The sequence below is a fragment of the Scyliorhinus canicula genome, chromosome 6 (assembly GCF_902713615.1).
Source record: "Scyliorhinus canicula chromosome 6, sScyCan1.1, whole genome shotgun sequence".
In the NCBI taxonomy this organism is placed as follows: domain Eukaryota; kingdom Metazoa; phylum Chordata; class Chondrichthyes; order Carcharhiniformes; family Scyliorhinidae; genus Scyliorhinus; species Scyliorhinus canicula.
In genome coordinates this window covers 73,292,636-73,312,355 of record NC_052151.1, presented here as the reverse complement: position 1 = coordinate 73,312,355, position 19,720 = coordinate 73,292,636, and the positions used below count along the sequence as shown (strand labels likewise).

The 19,720-nt window shown below is 43.2% G+C and overlaps 1 protein-coding gene across 1 annotated transcript in view; it reads left to right on the top strand.

Annotated features, from left to right (window-relative positions):
- The first annotated feature begins 2,320 nt into the window (after positions 1-2,320).
- me1 (malic enzyme 1, NADP(+)-dependent, cytosolic) overlaps positions 2,321-19,720 on the top strand; it is a 795,738-nt gene continuing 778,338 nt past the window's right edge. Inside the window, 2 exon segments of the mRNA XM_038799481.1 lie at positions 2,321-2,426; positions 2,995-3,120. Coding sequence (XP_038655409.1) covers positions 2,379-2,426; positions 2,995-3,120 — 174 coding nt within the window. The 5' untranslated portion in view covers positions 2,321-2,378.

The following is a 19,720-nucleotide window of genomic DNA, read 5'->3' as shown; positions in this document are numbered from 1 at the left end:
CCCCAATGGAGCACAGGACAAACCAGGAAATATTGGAAGTTGTAAGAAAGATCCAACAATAATCATGGGTGATTTTAATATGCACATAGACTTGTTTAATCAAATTGGCAAGGGTCGCCTCGAGAGAGAGTTCATTAAATGTATTAGAGATTATTTCTTGGAGCAATTCTTGGGGTCTTCAACCAGGCCAACCTCAAGAGAGTACAGCCAAAATTCCACCAACACATCTCCTGTCCCACCAGGGGCTCCAAAACTCTCTACCACTGCTACACAAAATCAAGGGCGGGGTGGCTATGCTAAATTGCTCTTTAATTGTGGAATAAAATGAATACATATTGTAAATAGTTGGGATCTGAGGAACTCTCTGCCTTTTTTCTGTGAGTCAGTCAGTCCTCTATCCAAGCTAATCAATAACCCTTTGCACATTTTTGGGTTGTGGGGGTGAGACCCACAGGACATGGGGAGAATGTGCAAACTCTACACAGACAGTGACCTGGGGCCAGGATCATACCCGGTCTTTGGCACCATGAGGCAGCATGTGCCACCATACCGCCCATGCAATATATTAATGACTTAGATGCAAGGATAGAAGGTACTCTAGCCAAATTTGCAGATGACCCAAAATTGAGTTGCAATGAGGAAATAAAAAATTTACAAATGGATATAGATAGGTTCGGTGACCAAGTCAAAATTTGGCAGATGGAGTTTAACATGAGTAAGCGTAGATTTCACCATTTTGGTCGTATAAATGGAAAGACAACTTATTATCTAAGTAGAGAAAAACCTCAGACTGCATCAGAGCAGAGGGATCTGGGTGTCCTCGTGCATAAATCGCAGAGACCTAGACCGCGATTCTCCGCTCCCCACGTCGGGGGGGGGTGAGAATCGCGGGAGGGCCGGGCGAATCACGCCACGCCACCCTGGCACCCCCCGTGATTCTCCCACCCCCCCCCCCCCCCAAATGGCGTGTTGCGTTTTGCGACACGCCGCTCGGAGAATCGCCGCTCGCTGTTTTTCCCGGCGACCGGCGATTCTCTGGCCCGGATGGGCAGAACGGCCTGACGACCCCGACCGGTTTATGCTCTCGGCAACCACACCTGGTCGCTGTCGGCGTGAACATGGCGCGACAGGTAAGTGTGGGGCCTTTGGGGGACGGAGAGAGGATCGAGCACCACGGGCATGCTCATCAGATGTCTGGCCCGCGATCGGTTCCCACCGGTCGTCGGGCCGGCGTCTCTAACAGATGCACTCTTTTCCCTCCGCTGCCCCGCAAGATCAAGCCACCATGTCTTGCGGGGCAGCGGAGGGGAAGACGGCAACCGCGGGTTGGAGCTGGCCAACCTGCGCATGCGTGGCTGACGTCACTTAGGCGCCGCCGGCCGCGTCATTCTTAGCACGCCGCTTTGACGCAAGCGTCAAGGCCCGGCGCCCGAGATTTGCGCAACGCCGCTCCTAGCCCCCGGGGGATCGGGGGCGAGGAGCGGCCTCCGATGCCAGAGTGAAAAACTCCGGGTTTCACTCCGGCGTCGGCTGTTTCTCTCCGTTTTGGAGAATCGCACCCCTAGTATACAGGTACAGCATGTAATAAGGAGGGCAAATGGAATTTTGGCCTTTATAGCTAAAGGACTAGAGTGTAAAAGTAGAGAAGTGATACTGTAACCACAAGGCATTGATGAGACCGCATCTGTAATACGGTGTACAGATTTGGTCCCCTTATTCAAAGAGAGGTGCAGCATTGGAGGCAGTTCAGAGAGAGTTCAATAGATTGATTCCAGAGATGAGGTGTTTGTCTAATGAAGACAGGTTGAGCAGTTTAGCCCTATGCTCTCTCTCCAGTTCAGAAGAATGAGAGATCTAATTGAGGTGTACATGACAACAAAGTATTCGTAGAGCGGATGCTTCCTCTTGTGGGGCAATCTAGAACGAGGTCATAGTTTTAGGATAAGGAGTAGCAGATTTAAAGCAGAGATGAGGAGAAACTCTTTTCCCAAAGGGTCGTGAATCTGTGGAATTCACTACCCCAGAGTGCAGTGATTAAATTTGAGGGGATGGACATATTTCAAATTAGTAATGGGTTGAAGGGTTACAGAGAACGGGCAGGAAAGTGGAGTTGAGGACGAGATGAGATCAGCCATGATGGTATGGAATGGCAGAGCAGGCTCAAGGGGCTGAATTGCCTACTTCGGCTCCTAGTTCTTATGTTCCAAGTCAGGATGGCTGTGGCTTGAAGGAGACTTTGCAGGTGGTGTTCACATGGATTTGCTGTGCTTATTCTTCCAGGTGCTGGAAGTCGCAGGGTCGTGAAGTGTTGTTAAGGGTTTCTTGGTGAGTTGTGCAGTGCGCTTTGTTGGTGATACGGACGACTACTACCGTGTGTGATGGAGGAGGGAGTGAACGTATCAGCAGGTGCATGGGGTGCACATCAAGTTAAGTATTATCTTGTATATTATTATATATATGTGAAATATATAATGCAAATTAATGCGGATGCTGTAAATTTGAAATAAAATAAAGAAAATGCTGCAAATACTCAGCGTCTGTGGGGCCAGCAGCAGGTTTAAGGTTTCAGCCCCTTGACCTTTCCGTCAGTCTGCAGTTATCTCCGGGGGCGGGGGGGGGGGGCAGACCTCTCTCTTATTCGACTTAGGACCCGAAAATGCGAACTCTGCTTATTTTTAAATACTTCCTGATCTGCTGAGCATTTTCTGAAGTCTCCAATTGCAGCATTGTAAACATTTGCCGCGGCCTGTGGGGTGGTTTTGTTTGCAAATGATTAATTGATTAATTGTCCCTTTCCGAAACAAGGATGAAGGCTGGCCCGGATTGGAGCAGCTCTTATCTGACTTGCCAATGATGTGGAGCAGCTGGAGATAAGCTGTTAAGTACCTAGCCTCGCGCTGAGGGCAGCTATCGCGCGCTGTTCCTTGAGAAGCTCGCGCTGGGAACTGACCCCGCTTCAACTTTCTTCCAACTACTTTCGTTTCACCGTTTCAGAATCTTAAAATGGCAAAACAAGAATTAGGCGACTGGGAATTGCAGAAACCCCAGAAGAGCTCCAGAAATTCCGTTGACACCAGGAGGAGGGGCTGTGACATTATCAGGAACCCGCTGTTGAACAAGGTAAATACAAGATCAGCATTGGGCGAGAAGGCCGCGGATTGACCAGTGATTGGGCCTGAACTGACCAGTGACTGACAGGCCTGAACTGACCAGTGACTGACAGGCCTGAACTGACCAGTGACTGACAGGCCTGAACTGACCAGTGACTGACAGGCCTGAACTGACCAGTGACTGACGCCTGAACTGACCAATGATTGGGCCTGAACTGACCAGTGACTGACGCCTGAACTGACCAATGATTGGGCCTGAACTGACCAGTGACTGACAGACCTGAACAAATACATGGGACAGAGTGAACTGACCAGTGACTGATGGCAAAGAGAAAATGCAGGAAAATCTCAGCCTGTCTGGCAGCATCTATAGGGAGAGAAAACAGCTAACGTTACAAGTCCAATGACTCTTTGTCAAAGTTGATGGGCCTAGACAGACCCAGGGACAGAGTGAACTGACCAGTGACTGACGGTTAGGACAGAACCTGGGACAGAGTGAACTGACCAGTGACTGACAGGCCTGGACAGACCCTGGGACAGAGTGATCTGACCAGTGACTGACGGCTAGGACAGAACCTGGGACAGAGTGAACTGACCAGTGACTCATGGGCCTGAACTGACCATGGGACAAAGTGAACTGACCAGTGACTGACCGGCCGGCCTGGACAGACCTTGGGACAGAGTGAACTGACCAGTGACTGACAGGCCTGGGGATAGAGTGAACTGACCAGTGACTGACAGATACCTCGCAGGCTGCACACTTGCAACTATTACTTTAAGTGGGAAGGCATGGTTGTTGAGATTTCTTTATTTATTGTCTGTGTGGTGAGGGTTGCACACTGGATGCGTCACACTTTTTGCGCGATGACATGAATAGGTTTATTTTTTTTTAATAACTCCAACTTCTGGGAGGGAGTTAGCGTTCCAGTGAAGGAAAGGCAGAACCCACCATTCACCTTACTGAAGTGTTGTGCTCAGCTAGCTAGATTTGTAGGGCGGCGGCAGCTGCTGCTGCCCTGGGATTAATGACCCCCCCCATAGCCACTCCCTACCCGAGGTTAGATCTGCGGCCCGTGCTCTCAGTTGTGGGCAGAGGGTGTGACTGCATGTGCAGGGATATTGGAAACATTTTTAGTTAGGAGTGACCTTAATGATCCAGTGCAGTCTCTCTCAAATACACATGTGGATGCAATAATTTAGAATATTAAAGTGGGTTTTATTTTTGCAATGGGCAATCATGTAGTTGTTACTGCAGTGTGATCTGCCGCAAAACATTACACGTGTTATATTTTTGCAGACGTTATGATTCATGTGGCTAATTTTAAAGTTGCAATGGTACTTCGACCTGAATTTCACAATGTCACAAGATTCCTGAAATGACATCTGCTAGGCTCCTTTTCTAAATGTAATAAAATGAAATGCTGTACTATTTCCGAAGTTGTATTACCACCGCAACTACAAACTGCTTTGCAAATATATGAAAATCAAAGTAACTTACTCACGTTACCTCTTCATTGTTTGGAATGTTATCTATCATTGACGTAGTAATACTTTTCATAAAACTTTAGTCTTGTGGTAGATCTAATGCAGCTCTTTTATGAAGTTAAAACTGTGCTTGCTTCGTGGATTGGTGGGGAGTGCCACTCTGTGCACAGAAATTTGCCAAGTTAGAAATTCGGTTGAAACTTCATGTGCTGAAGCACTTTCATGTTTTCATTGCTTTGGTTTTAAAATGTTGGTCGCCTAACTTGCTTTGGATTGTTCTTTGTGAATTGGAGGTTTACAAAACATGGATAAGTGCAACACTAACTTTCCTTTTAATTTTGTTTTTACCTGTTGTTGAAAGATAAATAGCTTATTTGTTTTCCTTGCTGTGTGCCGAAACACTCATTGTTTCCCACTCATTTGACTGCCACCGTTTTTTTGAAACGATATGCCTGCCAATTCAGTGAGTATTTAACGTTCTGTGCCCTGACTATAACAACACAGACAACTTTTTGTGAGATTTTTTAAAAGAATATTTATTATACTAAAAGTATTTATTATACTTAAACCCAATCTTTAATAAATGATAACGTTCAGACTTTCACGTATTCTTGCACACGCAAATCGATGTGGGAGGATAGATGGAATATTGTGTTCAGTTTTTGTCTTTTTACCTGAGAAAGGATGTTCTGGCGCTCGAGGGTGTGCAGAGGAGATTCACTAGGTTAATCCCAGGGCTGAAGGGGTTGGATTACGAGGAGAGGTTGAGTAGACTGGGACTGTACTCGTTGGAATTTAGAAGGATGAGGGGGATCTTATCGAAACATATAAAATTATGAAGGGAATAGATAGGATAGATGTGGGCAGGTTGTTTCCACTGGCGGGTGAAAGCAGAACTAGGGGGCATAGCCTCAAAATAAGGGGAAGTAGATTTAGGACTGGGTTTAGGAGGAACTTCTTCACCCAAAGGGTTGTGAATCTATGGAATTCCTTGCCCAGTGAAGCAGTTGAGGCTCCTTCATTAAATGTTTTAAGATAAAGATAGTTTTTTGAAGAATAAAGGGATTAAGGGTTATGGTGTTCGGGCCGGAAAGTGGAGCTGAGTCCACAAAAGATCAGCCATGATCTTATTAAATGGCGCAGCAGGCTCGAGGGGCCAGATGGCCTACTCCTGCTCCTAGTTCTTATGTTCTTATGAGACATAGTCCAATACAATTAAATGGGTACATGGTTCTTGAAGGCTGGTGACGTGGTTGGCTTCAAGTTAAACGTGGTCCTTCTGGGTCAGTGTTAAGGTAGTTTTAAGATGTAGATGGATGCTTTAGCTCTTCTTCTGAAGGTAACCACTATGTGGTTGTCTTTATAGAATTTCTATCTGAGGCACATGGAGAGTCAAATCAGCAGATTGGGTTTAGAACCTGTAGGTTACTTGGAGAGTGGGGGAACCCGCATAGTCTTCCTCCTTTGGTGTTGCCTTTGCTTGTCTACTGAAACAGTTGTTTAAACACAAAAGGATAGCAGGTTTGGCATGTAACTCTCTCTCCAACTGCCCAGTGACCAAACTACGTTTATGGTTTCTGTATTCCGATTGTAATTTGATAAGATCGTGGATGGAAATACTCTCCTGGCCACTGTCCTGTTGTCAAATTGACTTATTCCAATGGTCTGCCTCTACCCAACTAAGTTGCCAGGTGATTGCTTGGATCCTTTGCCAATTGATGGGAGATCGCTCCCATTCATACTCCTTTAAAGGCAGTTTTCCTGGTAAAGCTTTGCAGATGGCTCCACTTAATGGCCTTGGAATATAAAAGGTACAGTGATCCAAATATACAGCTATCTTTTACTGTGATTTCAAGACCTTGGGAGTGTGGCTTTAATATTTCAATTCAACTAGGGGTATCATAGAATCGTTACAGCCCATTGAGTTTGCAGTACTCTGAAAGAGCACCCCACCTAGGTCCACTCCTTAACCCCGTAACTCTGCCTAACCCGCACATATTTGGACACACAGGGCAATTTAGCATGTTCAGGCAGTGTCCTATTGGGCCTTCCCCACCACCCTCCTTTTCCCTCTCTCTCCACCGCACCCCCTTCCTTTCCCTTGTGAACTGTTATAATAATCAGGGTATCCTACCCCCCCTCCCCATAAATTGGTACTGAGGGGAGGGTACCCTGTTTCTCCAACAAAATTAGTATTTGTACCAGTTGGCCTTGTATATATTTTAAAAACTGTTTTAATGAAAAGATATGGCCAATCCATCTAACCTACTCATCTTTGCACTGCGTGGGGTACTCGGAGGACTCTGAGGAAATCTACACAGACACTGGGGGAGAAAGTGAAAACTCCACTTTTTCTCCCAAGTTACCCAAGGCCGGAATTGAACCTGGCTCGCTGGCACTGAGGCAGCAGTGCTAACCACTGTGCCACCAGCCAGTAAAATCAGTCATTTTTTTCATAAAACATGGTTTTGCAAGACCGCCTTTAGGAGTGTGCCCTGTTTTGGTGTTTTCTGCATTTTTTTTCTGTGCGGTGTTCAGTACCCTCCAGTTCCACAAACATCTGTGAGTTTTGCATTCCTACAATTCTGGCCTCTAGTGCACTCCCAACTTCCCTTGTCCCAACTGTGGCTGCGCCTTCTGCTGCTTCGGTCCATAATTCTACATTCCTTGAAAAACTCTCTCTCTCACGCGCACACACACTGTCTCTCTCTTCTCTCTCTTTCCTTTGAAACTTACACCTCTGATCAAGCATTTGGTTATCTGCCCTAATGTCTCTTTTGGCTCGCTGACAATTTTTGTCTAACTATGCCCCTGTGTAATATGTCACTGTATTTAAAGCACCCATCTAAATAAAAGTTATTTTTAAAATAAATATCCGATTATTTTTTTTTCCAATTAAGGGGCAATTTAGCGTGGCCAATCCACCTAACCTGCACATCTTTGGGTTGTGGGGGTGAAACCCACGCAGACATGGGGAGAATGTGCAAATTCCACACGTACAATGAGCAAGTTGTTCTTTATTAAACTAGGACATACTTATTTCAAAATATAAAATATATAAGAAATACTTCATGTTCATATGAACATTCATTCATTCATAGTAGTTGAAAGATTTTGGGAGGTAAGTATGCTGAAATGGTAAATCTGGTCACCATGGATATATGTTGACCTTATGAACTGTACAAATCTTAGTTATAATTGCTTGATTTATGAATGTTTTAGGATATTGAGAAATGGTACATACTGATACTTGTCATCAGCAGTATCTTTGTTTCCATATGAGGGTTTTTTTGTGCAAATGAAAATCATTTAAACTCCTAAATAAATAGCCAAGTTTAATCTATTTCAGTTGTCATATGCTTTATCCCTCATTTAAAATAAATCATCATCTAACTTGTTCACTTCTATTGTTAGTAGCACTTTGTTCAGTTTCATCATCTGCTGACATGGATTTGAGCTTGCAATACACTAATTGCAATAAAAGCTTTCCATTGGAGCAAGATTTAGTTGGATCTCAGGATGAAATTGGACTCCTGACAGAAGAGGTTTTTGTATTGTTTTGCTTCAGTTAATTGTCAAAGTACAGAAGTGCACTCGAGGTGCAATGTCAACTGAGCCTCTGCTTTTATGGCGAGGGGAAATCACCCATGTTGAGGCCTTTTTTCCACATAATATTTATTGAATTTTTTGGGTAAACACCTTTCACTTCATTCATTTATTCTAAAGTTCAGATCGTGGTTGTTGGAATTGTTGTTTGCAAGTAGGCAGATTTGTGGAGTCAAAATAAATATCAAGGAGTGAGAAAATATTTGTTATTAAACAAGCATTAGTGTGTAATTTAGGTTTTAAATTATTTTGGGTATTTAATCTGATTTTTGAAAGTGGCCATTAATGAGTTAGGTTGCATTGTGTATTGGACACTGGAGGTCACCTGCAGGTGGTGATAAATTGAGCTCCTACTGATGTTTTTCTCTGTGTGCACCTCACCTAAATATAGTCTAGAACCAACAAGAATACAGGCTGCAATAAGATAACATATTCATTAATCTAGTCATAAATGGGAACTTAAAAAAAAATCCAACAGTGTTCATAACATCAAATTCAGTGTTGGGTTTGAACAGAAGATTTTAGATTATGATTAGGTTAAACAGATGTGATGGAGCCTGACCACAGAAAACAAATCCAAACTTTGGTAAACTACAGGTGAACAATGGGAGATTCAATAAAGAATTTGGTTAAATACAGGACCAGTAAATGCCCTGAGGTTGTGGCCCTGGATTCCTTTTTGGATTAATTATTGAATAATGCAAAAACTCCTTGCACATTGGCATTCCCGAATGGAGTTCTGTTAAAAGGAATTGCAAATTTTGCCAGGCTGTCTGATAGAATGAACATTGTTAAAATGTACTCTTTTCATGTTGCATTCAGATGTTTTTTTCTGTAGCAATATTACATCTAATTTGGATACAACTTTTGTTTCTATTTCTATTGACACTCTCTGGCTTTTGTATCATGGATTTTTTTTTTTGCTTATTTTTACCTCCCCTGGCATCCATCCTTTCACATACCTCCTCCTTTGTTCTTCCTGCACCTCTCACTCCACTGACAGATTTTTTTAATCAGTAAGGGAATCTAGAATTATGGGGATAAAATGGGAAAGTGGAGTTGAGGATTATCATATTGGGGCAGCACGGGAGCATTGTGGTTAGCATAAATGCTTCACAGCTCCAGGGTCCCAGGTTTGATTCCTGGCTTGGGTCGCTGTCTGTGTGGAGTCTGCACATTCTCCCCGTGTGTGCGTGGGTTTCCTCCGGGTGCTCTGGTTTTCTCCCACAGTCCAAAGATGTGCAGGTTAGGTGGATTGGCCATGCTAAATTGTCCTTAGTGTCCAAAATTGCTCTTAGTGTTGGGTTGGGTTACTGGGTTATGGGGATAGGGTGGGGTGTGGGCTTGGATCGAGTGCTCTTTCCAAGATCAGGTACAGACTCGATGGGCCAAATGGCCTCCTTCTGCACTGTGAATTATATGACTTGTATATTTGATCAGTCCTGGGGTGGAATTCAACTGTGATTTTGAATTTTGGGCAGGTTCCCACCGGCTATTTGCGTGAGATCCACACGAGTATTACATGCATGCATACAGTGTAGAAGGAGGCCATTTGGCCTTTCGGCCTATCAAGTCTGCACTGACCCACTTAAGCCCTCACTTCCACCCTATCCCCCGTAACCCAATAACCCCTCCTAACCTTGAGAGTTTGGCTCAAGTTAGCTTGAGAGCTTGATGGGAAATGGAATGTCAAGTTAGAATCGGAGCTTGATGGGAAATGGAATGTCAAGGTTTGTGTAATATGTGTATGTGCCTTGTGAGATGAATTGCTTCTGTGTTCGGCCTGGTACGGCCTTATCGCGATAAGGCTGTGACTGTCTGTGGGAAACAAACGCAGCTGGGGGATGAGTTACTCCTTCTGATGATAAAAATTGTTATTCTATGTAGTTAATGAACTAACTGTGTGAATATTGAAACCAAGAAGAAAATATATGAAGGAGGGGTTTGAGGGGTTTTGTACAAGTATATAATTAACTGTAACTGAAAGAAAATTGTCTTCACTTGCTGTAACCCAGAGTTACACTGGTGCAGCAGCCCCGCGGTGAATAAAAGAATCATTGAAGTTATCTGGTGTTCGACTGATACTTGCATCAGGACTGAAGTTTAGGAATTCTCATTTGGTGGCAGCGGTGGGAATCTCTGGTGCGTTGACAGAAGCAGATGGTGTAAGCGACAGATCGTCTCCGGACGCGTAGGGGAAATAGGGCCCCCAAATGTGAGTATTTTTACCACTTTGATTTTCCCCTTCGCTGTCCCGGTCGTGAGTCTGCCCTACTGCCTGCTGCTGGAGACGTCCCTACGAGATTCGGGTCAGTCTGGCGAACCCCAGAAAGTAAAAGAGCTTGGGTTAGAGTCCCTGAGATTCGTGTCCTCTAAAAGCTTGGGTTCGAGTCCCTGAGATTCGAGTCCTCTAAAAGCTTGGGTTCGAGTCCCTGAGATTCGAGTCCTCTAAAAGCTTGGGTTCGAGTCCCTGAGATTCGAGTCCTCTAAAAGCTTGGGTTCGAGTCCCTGAGATTCGAGTCCTCTAAAAGCTTGGGTTCGAGTCCCTGAGATTCGAGTCCTCTAAAAGCTTGGGTTAGAGTCCCTGAGGTTCGAGTCCTCTAAAGAACAAGGGTTGGAATCCCTAAGAAATAGTTAAAAGAGGTAAAGAGATATCGATGCCAACATGATCCTTGTTATTACCTAAAACCTTAGCGATAAAAGGTTCCTGTTAACTTTGTAAGGCGGGTGACATAGAATCTTTATGGTGTCACCTTCGAGCTGTGAATTGGCTTGTACGGAGCGCGATTACTCCGTGACTTAAATTATAATCCCCTGCAGATGCGGATAACTCTGCTTACCAACACATAAAACAGGGCAAAAGCGTTGCAGACCCTGGCATAAACCACCATACACGTAATCTCCTTAATCAATTGAAAAACAGGGCAGGATAACCATGTACTAAATTCAAAATTGGATTAGTGATCTAGGATCACTATTAAATTGTAATGGGAAGGACCATCTGGCATCAGACAAAGGGTACAATGGGTAATACTTTAGATACAACTTTTGAAAGTGGCAGCGCACTGCAAACACTTTGTGAACGATATCTGGAGCACTCTAAGCAGTTGAGACTGTTATCGGGGGAATTGCATAAAAATTTAGGAGAAGGGAAATGGCCACTGGAGGGAACTAAATTGGGTATAGAATTGACGGGGGGAGGAATAGTTAAAACAGCCAAGGTCTTGAAAAAGGAATGCGCGTATGGTAAAAGAACCAAGTCATTAGGCTATCTGCCTTGAATCTGTATATTAATCCAGGTGACCTTAAGTTTAAGTGGGATAAGGTGCTGTCAGGGACTGCGGAGTCCCCAGATCTTGTCTCCCAGAATTCTGACATAAACTTCTTTTTTTACTGATACTCAGGCCTTCGTGTGAATATTTTCACCCCTAACATTTGGTGTAGTCTGGCAGGATGTTGCTGAGCTGGACGCCGCTCGAGCCGGTGGACAAGGCGAGTAGTCAACCCTTTGACCGCCAAAAATTAGAGTCACTCGGCAAGGCGGACAGACGGTGAGGTAACATCCAACGAATCTGGTATCAAGGGCAAGTGAGTAAAAGAGTCAGTTTAAAATTTATTTTTTTGGTTTTTGAAGAGCAAAATACTCTGGTACAAAAAAAATGATCAAAGATGGGTGTGATCTCTGTGGAACAGAGAAAATGGTGAGGTACTCAGAAGTGAGATAAGACAAATAAAGCAGGAGTATCTTAGTTCACCAGTTAAAAGAATAAATGACATAAATTAAACCTTCACACCATTTGGAAAACAGGCTAGTTTAAAGGAATTGAGCTCACACTCCTTTAAGCATTGCAATAAAGCGAGTAAAGACAGCGGCAGTACAGATTGTGCAAACTGGCAAAGACATCACATAAAACTGCCAACAATTACGGCTAAGGACTGTCCTGAAATGTCTCCAGGAGAGGGGAAAGAAATAGGCTCCCTGGAATGGACATTTTAAATCAACTAAAAGTTTAGATGTGTCCAGAGGGAAAGAAAGAAAAAAAATCAAATAAAGTCCAAAAGATCAGAAAGTGGCCTGAAACGCTCAATCAACTTTTGTTCAGAAATACCTGAGGATGACAAATCCCCCTCCCAAAACGAAAAATGGGGAGGAAAGTCATACAAGATTAAGGTTCGAAACTTAACAATGGATTCTTGTCTGAAATAACTTCAGATCATTTCAGGCCGTCCAGATAGATTCGGCGGTGGTTCAGTTAATTTGAAATAAAAGAAAAATAAACATCCAGTACTAATCTCTTTCAAAAACTGGTTAAATAGCGAACATTGAAAATTGAATTCAGTTTAAAGAACAAGAAAGAAATGTGAGTAACATTGAAGGAAAGGATAAATAATGTCTGAGGTCACGTAACAGATAAAATCATGCCAAGTTCTCCACCACTTTCGATTCTGTACAGAAATGTAACCATTTCAGCAAGCAGGTCATCTGCACAAAGAAATATACGTCTCTAAGAATAGCTAATGCCTCTAAAATGAATCAGTGGAAATTGACTTAAATGGAATAACACATAAATGGAATAACACATAAAGTTTTCGAAGGAGAATGGAAGATTTTGTTCAGTATTTTAATTGAGCTATTGTAAAATTTCTGTCTCTTTACTCTGAGATTTGCGACCTGTGAGAATGTGTATGCTTGGTCTATGAATGTTAATGTATCTCTGCTATGATTTATCTTCTGAGAAAGTACCTTTGGGTTTATAATCTGGAATTTTAGAATAGGCTCCAGAAAGATTTTTACCTAACTTATTGTGGTGCGTCGTCTGACATTGTGATTTAAAGATCATAGTTTGAGTACAGTTCACAATTTTTTCTTTTCAAAGGCTATCATTGACATTTCCAGGGTAATTTTGATACACAAGGAATTTTAATCAGGGTGCAAAATCATGTATGTAAGAATAAGAAAATAGTAGTTTTATGGTGTTCAGTGGAAGTTAGGATAGTTGAAATACATATGACAGTTGAAATGCATATGACATATGATCAAGCCGGTGTTTCATTAGTTCAGGGTTAAAACTTCCCTGACACAAATACTTTGTAATCATCAGTAGGATAAAACTAACCTGTCTCACCACGCACATGTTTTAATTCTGAGATTGCAGCATACAAGTGTAAAGGACAGATGGGTAAATAAAATATGTCCATGATCATGTTTCTTGTTTAAACAAAAGTAGTGTGGTGACAAAATGACGTCTGGTGTAGAAACACGATACAGAGCAAAATTTGTTCAGTCATATATTCAATAACTTACTGTGTTTGATAGTTCAAAATGAGCTTGGAAATTAAAACTTCAGACAATGTGTGAAGCTGTTTTTTTTTAAAAAGGAAAATCACACAACTCTGATTGAAAGCAAATCTATATTCCAAAAGACACATCGTTCTCAGACACCTGATAACAGGAACTTGGCAGCAATCCAACACTCCTGTGCTGGGTTTGCCTGTCCACACTCTGAGCTCTGGCCTTGTAATTCTGATAAAGTAATAAAATGTCAAAACAGCTGAAGATGTATTTTTAATTGGAACTTACAAATCTTAACTTTTTAATTTTCAGATATATTCAGATTAGTTAAGCCACTCTGTCCCATGCAGAATGGATCTTTGGTGTTAGAACATAGAACATACAGTGCAGAACTTTACAAGTAACTCTAGGTGCCACAATATTTGCAGCAGCTTCAGGAATTTGAGACAGTTGAGTTATTGTAAACTGGCTAATTAACCAGGCAAATGCACGTCAAGGTCGGGTTCAAACGCAACAGAACTAGGAAAATGGATGTTTCATACGGACAACATCTAACACCTGGTGATGACCAGGACACTTTTCCACTTTTCCTTTAGATTTTTAGGTTAAACATTCAGGAAAGGCTGGCATGACAGTAGCACCTGTGGAGACTTGTGATGGCTCTTGAGATCACAGAACAACTACAAGCACTTCAAAGCGCTTGGACATCATTGACTTCACAATGTACACGTAGGATACACGTAGCTATATGAACTATGGGGCTTTACATAATTTTATTGATGGAATATGCATCCCAGCAGTCAGAGACTGTACCAAGGATATAGCTTATTTTAATGCTTGGCTACAGCTACATTCGGGGAAAGAAATCGGATGCGTATACAACTTATGTCTGCTTCTCGCGCGTTTCGGTATTGTTTAGAATATGAATTAAATATGTACAGTGTTTTAAGTAAGGTTGTTATGTAGCAGGTTGCCAATGACATGGGTGCCACTAGATTTTGAGGGCATGACGACCTACACAGGGTTAGAAGAGGCATAATCAATAATGTAGTGACTTGATTTAAGACAGAAACTTCTATGGTAAAGTCACTAGACATGCAAAGGTTGAATGCGAAGGTAGAACAACTTATATTGTGATATTAATGACACAAAATGGCTGAACAAGCCACATTCCTTGTAAACTGTCTTATGAGACCCAAGCGTGGGTATGTACAGGCAGTATCCCAACAGCCGCTGATAACAGCTTCACAGAACAAGACATGTAATGTATCCTTGAAAAGCTCAAGGTCTACAGCTGTAGACAGGACATCATTATGTTAGTTTTCTGTATGACTTCTGTATGAAGTTAGGGGTGGGTAAGACAACACCCACTTTAACCATATATGTGATAATTGGGGATGCTTGGAAACTTGATTGACTGCATGTAATAAGTGTGACGCGAATATAGTTGATTGATTGTATGTAAATGAGAATACAAACTAATTCGAGGCAGCAGCCTTTGAAACCCCGTTACCGGAAGGTCCCTTTGAGACACTCCAGATGGGTTACATTGAGTTGGAAAGATGCCAATGTTATAAACATGTATTGGTTATTGTTGATGTATTTAGTAAATGGATAGAAGCTTACCTCACTGTAGATAACAAAGTTTCCATGGTAGTAAAAGTTTTGATGCGAGAAATTGTTCCTAGATTTGGGATTCCACATCGATTAAGCTCTGATAACGGACCTCATTTTGTGGGACAGATCAATAAGGAATTTTGTACTCGGCTGGGAATAAAACAATAATTACATTGCGCGTACCGATCCCAGGCAGCGGGAATGGTAGAAAGAGCTAATCAGACATTAAAAACAAAACTGGCAAAACTGCAGGTAGAGACTGGAGCCACTTGGCTCAACTTATTGCCTAATGCCCTCTTCCAGATACGTGCAACCCCGGCCGGAAAGACATGACTGAGTCCTGCCGAAATTCTATACGGCAGAGCCTTTTGAACTCCCTGGGATCAAGAAAACCCCAAGGACGTCCAATTCCACCATTTGACTACTGAAATGGCCAACTATGTGATAACTTTAACTAGGGTGTTGAAAGACCTCCATTCACAGGTGCGAGCTGCTTATGAGGAAATACCTCCCTTGTCCAGTTCTGTCACTATTAATCCGGGAGAGTATGTCCTGATTCGTAATTGGATTAGGAAAGGACTGGAACCTCGTTGGGAGGGACCTTACCAAGTCCTACTTACCACTCCAACTGCAGTAAAGGTGGAAGGGAAAAATGCCTGGAACCACATCCATCATTGTAAGGCCTTGAAGTGAAATGAGAAGTAACCTTTTTGTTTCCAAGCCCTAGGTTACAGTTCCACCCAGCCTGTAGGATGAAGTACCTACTTATCACTGTAGTCCTGCTGGGACTCTTGGAGACAAGTGGGGAGGCCAAGCAAAGAACCTGTGGAGGCAGCGGAAAACGAGTCCATCACCTGTGTCGGGACGACACTTTGCGCTGCATCAACAACGACCCTGAGGAAGGAGGATCCTGGAATGTGACCCCGGTGGACGGATGTTCAGCCCAAGTGCGACGACCGCACCAAATCCTGCTCCTTGATGGAAGAATTGAAGGAAGATTGCCCTGCCATCGGATTGGATGTAGTTGGGACTATAATTGCAAAAACAGGCATAAAACTGTACCGCCAGGATGAAAGTATAAGGGAGAGATGTGTTAGTGAAGAACAACCCTTATAGGCAGGAAAGTGAAGGGGATCAAACATCAACCATTCAAAGGACAAGGTGTAACGTAAACGAAAGGCAGAAAAGGGAATTACATGTAAACACGTATCTGGGCGGATCATGGGGGTCTTACCTGGTGCATGGATTAGTGATCCTGGGAGTTGTAATACTTGTAATAATCATGTTTAGCTTCCTAATGAAATGCTTGTGTAAAAGTGTTGGTGCAGCAGTAATTCCCCAACAGTTAATACAGCAACATGAAGTGAGCCTAATGGATGAGAAAGAAGATGCAGAGGAACGTAGGAAAATGGTAGAAGTGCAGATAGAATGGGAAAGACTGAGTCAAGTGGAAGTGGCTGTGGATTAGAAGGTATCATGAAATGTTAAAAGGGGGGAATGAGAGTTTGGCTCAAGTTAGAATCGGAGCTTGATGGGAAATGGGATGTCAAGGTTTGTGTAATTTGTGTATGTGCCTTGTGAGAATTGCTTCTGTGTTCGGCCTGGTACGGCCGTATCGCGATAAGGCTGTGACTGTCTGTGGGAAAGAAACGCAGCTGGGGGATGAGTTACTCCTTCTGATGATAAAAATTGTTATTCTATGTAGTTAATGAACTAACTGTGAATATTGAAACAAATAAGAAAATATACGAAGGAGGGGTTTGAGGGGTTTTGTGCAAGTATATAATTAACTGTAACTGAAAGAAAATTGCCTTCACTTGCTGTAACCCAGAGTTACACTGGTGCAGCAGCCCCGCGGTGAATAAAAGAATCATTGAAGTTATCTGGTGTTCGACTGATACTTGCATCCGGACTTAAGTTTAGGAATTCTCATTCTTCTTTCGTCACTAAGGGCAATTTATCATGGCCAATCCACCTAACCGGCATATCTTTGGACTGTGTGAGGAAACTGGAGCACCCGGAGGAAACCCACGCAGACATGGGGAGAACGTTCAGACTCCGCACAGACAGTGACCCAGCAGGGAAACGAACCTGGGACCCTGGCGCTGTGAAGCCATAGTGCTAATCACTTGTGCTACCGTGCTGGCCATAAACTCCCACACGGGCAGTGACCCAGGGCCGGCATTCGAACTTGGTCCTCAGTCCCAGTGCTATCCACAGTGCCACATGCCACCTTATTCACCTACTCTTGCCATTTGTTCGGGATCTTGGGGAGTTTTCACTCCATTCCAGCCCACATTTAAAATTCAGCAATGGCAAGCAGAACTTGCCAGCAAGACCAGCTCCTCTGCGATCAGGCTTCCATTTTGAATGGGTGCCGTAATCTGATCTTGAGGGTCCCCTGCATGGACAATGTCTTCACCCCTACACACACACACCCGGGCATTCTCAATGGTGTGAATGGCCTACTTCTGCTCTTGCATCTTAAGGCTTAGTCGTTATTAATTGGAACTGAGTGGGAGGAATGTAAGGTCTTGGACCTGAAATGTTTAATTCTGTTCACAGATGTTGCTTGACCTGCTGAGATTTTCCAGCTTTTCTTTGTACAGTACTGTGAAACTTTTATCTACACTCCAGCTGAAAGGTAACCTTGCAGGTTCAGCAGCATGGCTATACACTGCCTTCCACCCTGCACAACTACTGTGCAGCTTGTGTTTTTTCCCCTCTGTCTCTGCGCTGTGGATCAGCCTTGCACTAAAACATTGCTGACAGACTGCCCAATGTGTGGCAATTGTGCCATCAGGTCACTGCCGGTAGCTGAAACAACCAATTGTACCTTTTTTAAGAAATGGATATTTATCAAATGGCTGCAGTGATGGCATTGTGTGGGTGGAGCTGGGTTGTGTCACTGGCTTTTACTTTCGTTTTGAGCTGGAAGCTGTGGCTTTGTATTTTACTTTTGTTTTAGGCAGTTGAAAGCTGAATTCAGACCAGGAAGGTTCATTTTGTGTCTCTCTGTATGTTAAAAGGTGTCCAGATCACTTGATAATTTTAAAGTGATAATTGTCTTGTGTAAAGAATTTATACCTAGTGCTTTGTCTAAAAAGTGTGTTTGGCTTATGGATGTTATTAGGAAAGTTATTAAGGGTCACATATAGAGTACTGTATCTGTGGGGGGTAATTGTGTTGGTAGTTGATAAAATGGTTGTAAAGAATTTATACCTCCTGTTAAAAAGGGTGTTTGGCAAATGGATGTTGTTCGAAAAGTTATTAAGGGTGATGTAGCCATCTAAGATGGCCACCTGCAAAGGACCATGGGAATTATGGCCAACCCAGGAATTGGACAAATACACAGCCTATGTGTATCTAAAACACAGGTGACTTGACTGAAACCCCCGCATGTTTACATTTCAATGGCCCATTTTCCCATGACAATAGAACTCCAACAAGCAACAGGTACGGCCATAGACTGATCGGCGTCACTCCCCTTACTCAAAGCACAACTGCCAAGGTCCATGACCTCTTAAGGACCCACCCAGCTACCAAGACACCGGCCCCTTTATTGGCAGAAATCAAAGAGAGTGACCTGTCGAACTATTGGGTCCAAGGTTAAGGACCGCCCCAAAGAGCGCAAAATCCCAGAGGGATAAAAGAGACCACAGCCATGTGTTCTGTCTCTCTTGGATCTGGCCTGTGCCTACCCAATTGCAGCAGGAACAGCCAGCTAAGTTCAAGACCAACGATCGCTACCTGACGGATGAGCCCAGCAGAGACAGAGCCACTTTCTTTTGAACCAGCCAAGTGAAATCCAGATAAAAGCCTTTATCCATTTGCACAGTGCCGGTCGCCCTGAAGAAGTATAGGTTATTGTAGTTGATGGGTGTAGTTTAACTTGTAGTAGATATTGTGTTTACATGTTGAGATAACTCTTATGTATGTAAATAAGCCATCTTTTGAACTAACTAACTGGTTTTGTGGTCATTTGATCTATACAAGGGAAAAGCTTGTGGTTCACAGAGATAAATAAATAGAGCAACAGTTACATATCAGAGTACTGTATCTGTGGGGGGGGGGGGGGGAGGGAGAGGGGAGTTGTGTTGGTAGTTGATGATGATTCCTGTGTGTTTATAAAATGTTAACTGAATTCACAGAATAAACATTGTTTTGTTTAAAAAGACTTAAAGTCTCTAGCACAGGGGTGGGCAAACTACGGCCCGCGGGCCGCATGCGGCCCGCCAAAGGTATTTCTGCGGCCCACCAAGCCATTAAAAAAAAAAAAATTTTTTTTTTTTTTTTCTAAATTTGTTTTTTAAAAAAAATTTTTTTTTTAAAGGTTAATGGGTGGGGGGGGCTGTTGGGTTACTTACTGGCATAGGGTGGATACGTTGACTTGAGTAGGGTGATCATTGCTTGGCACAACGTCGAGGGCCGAAGGGCCTGTTCTGTGCTGTACTGTTCTATGTTCTATATGAGGCGCCCAGAATCATAACCGGGTGAAGTAATTATTTTACTTAATATACTATGCGGCCCTTTGTGAATTGTGAATTTCTGAATGCGGCCCTTGCACGGAAAAGTTTGCCCACCCCTGCTCTAGCATAACACCTGGATT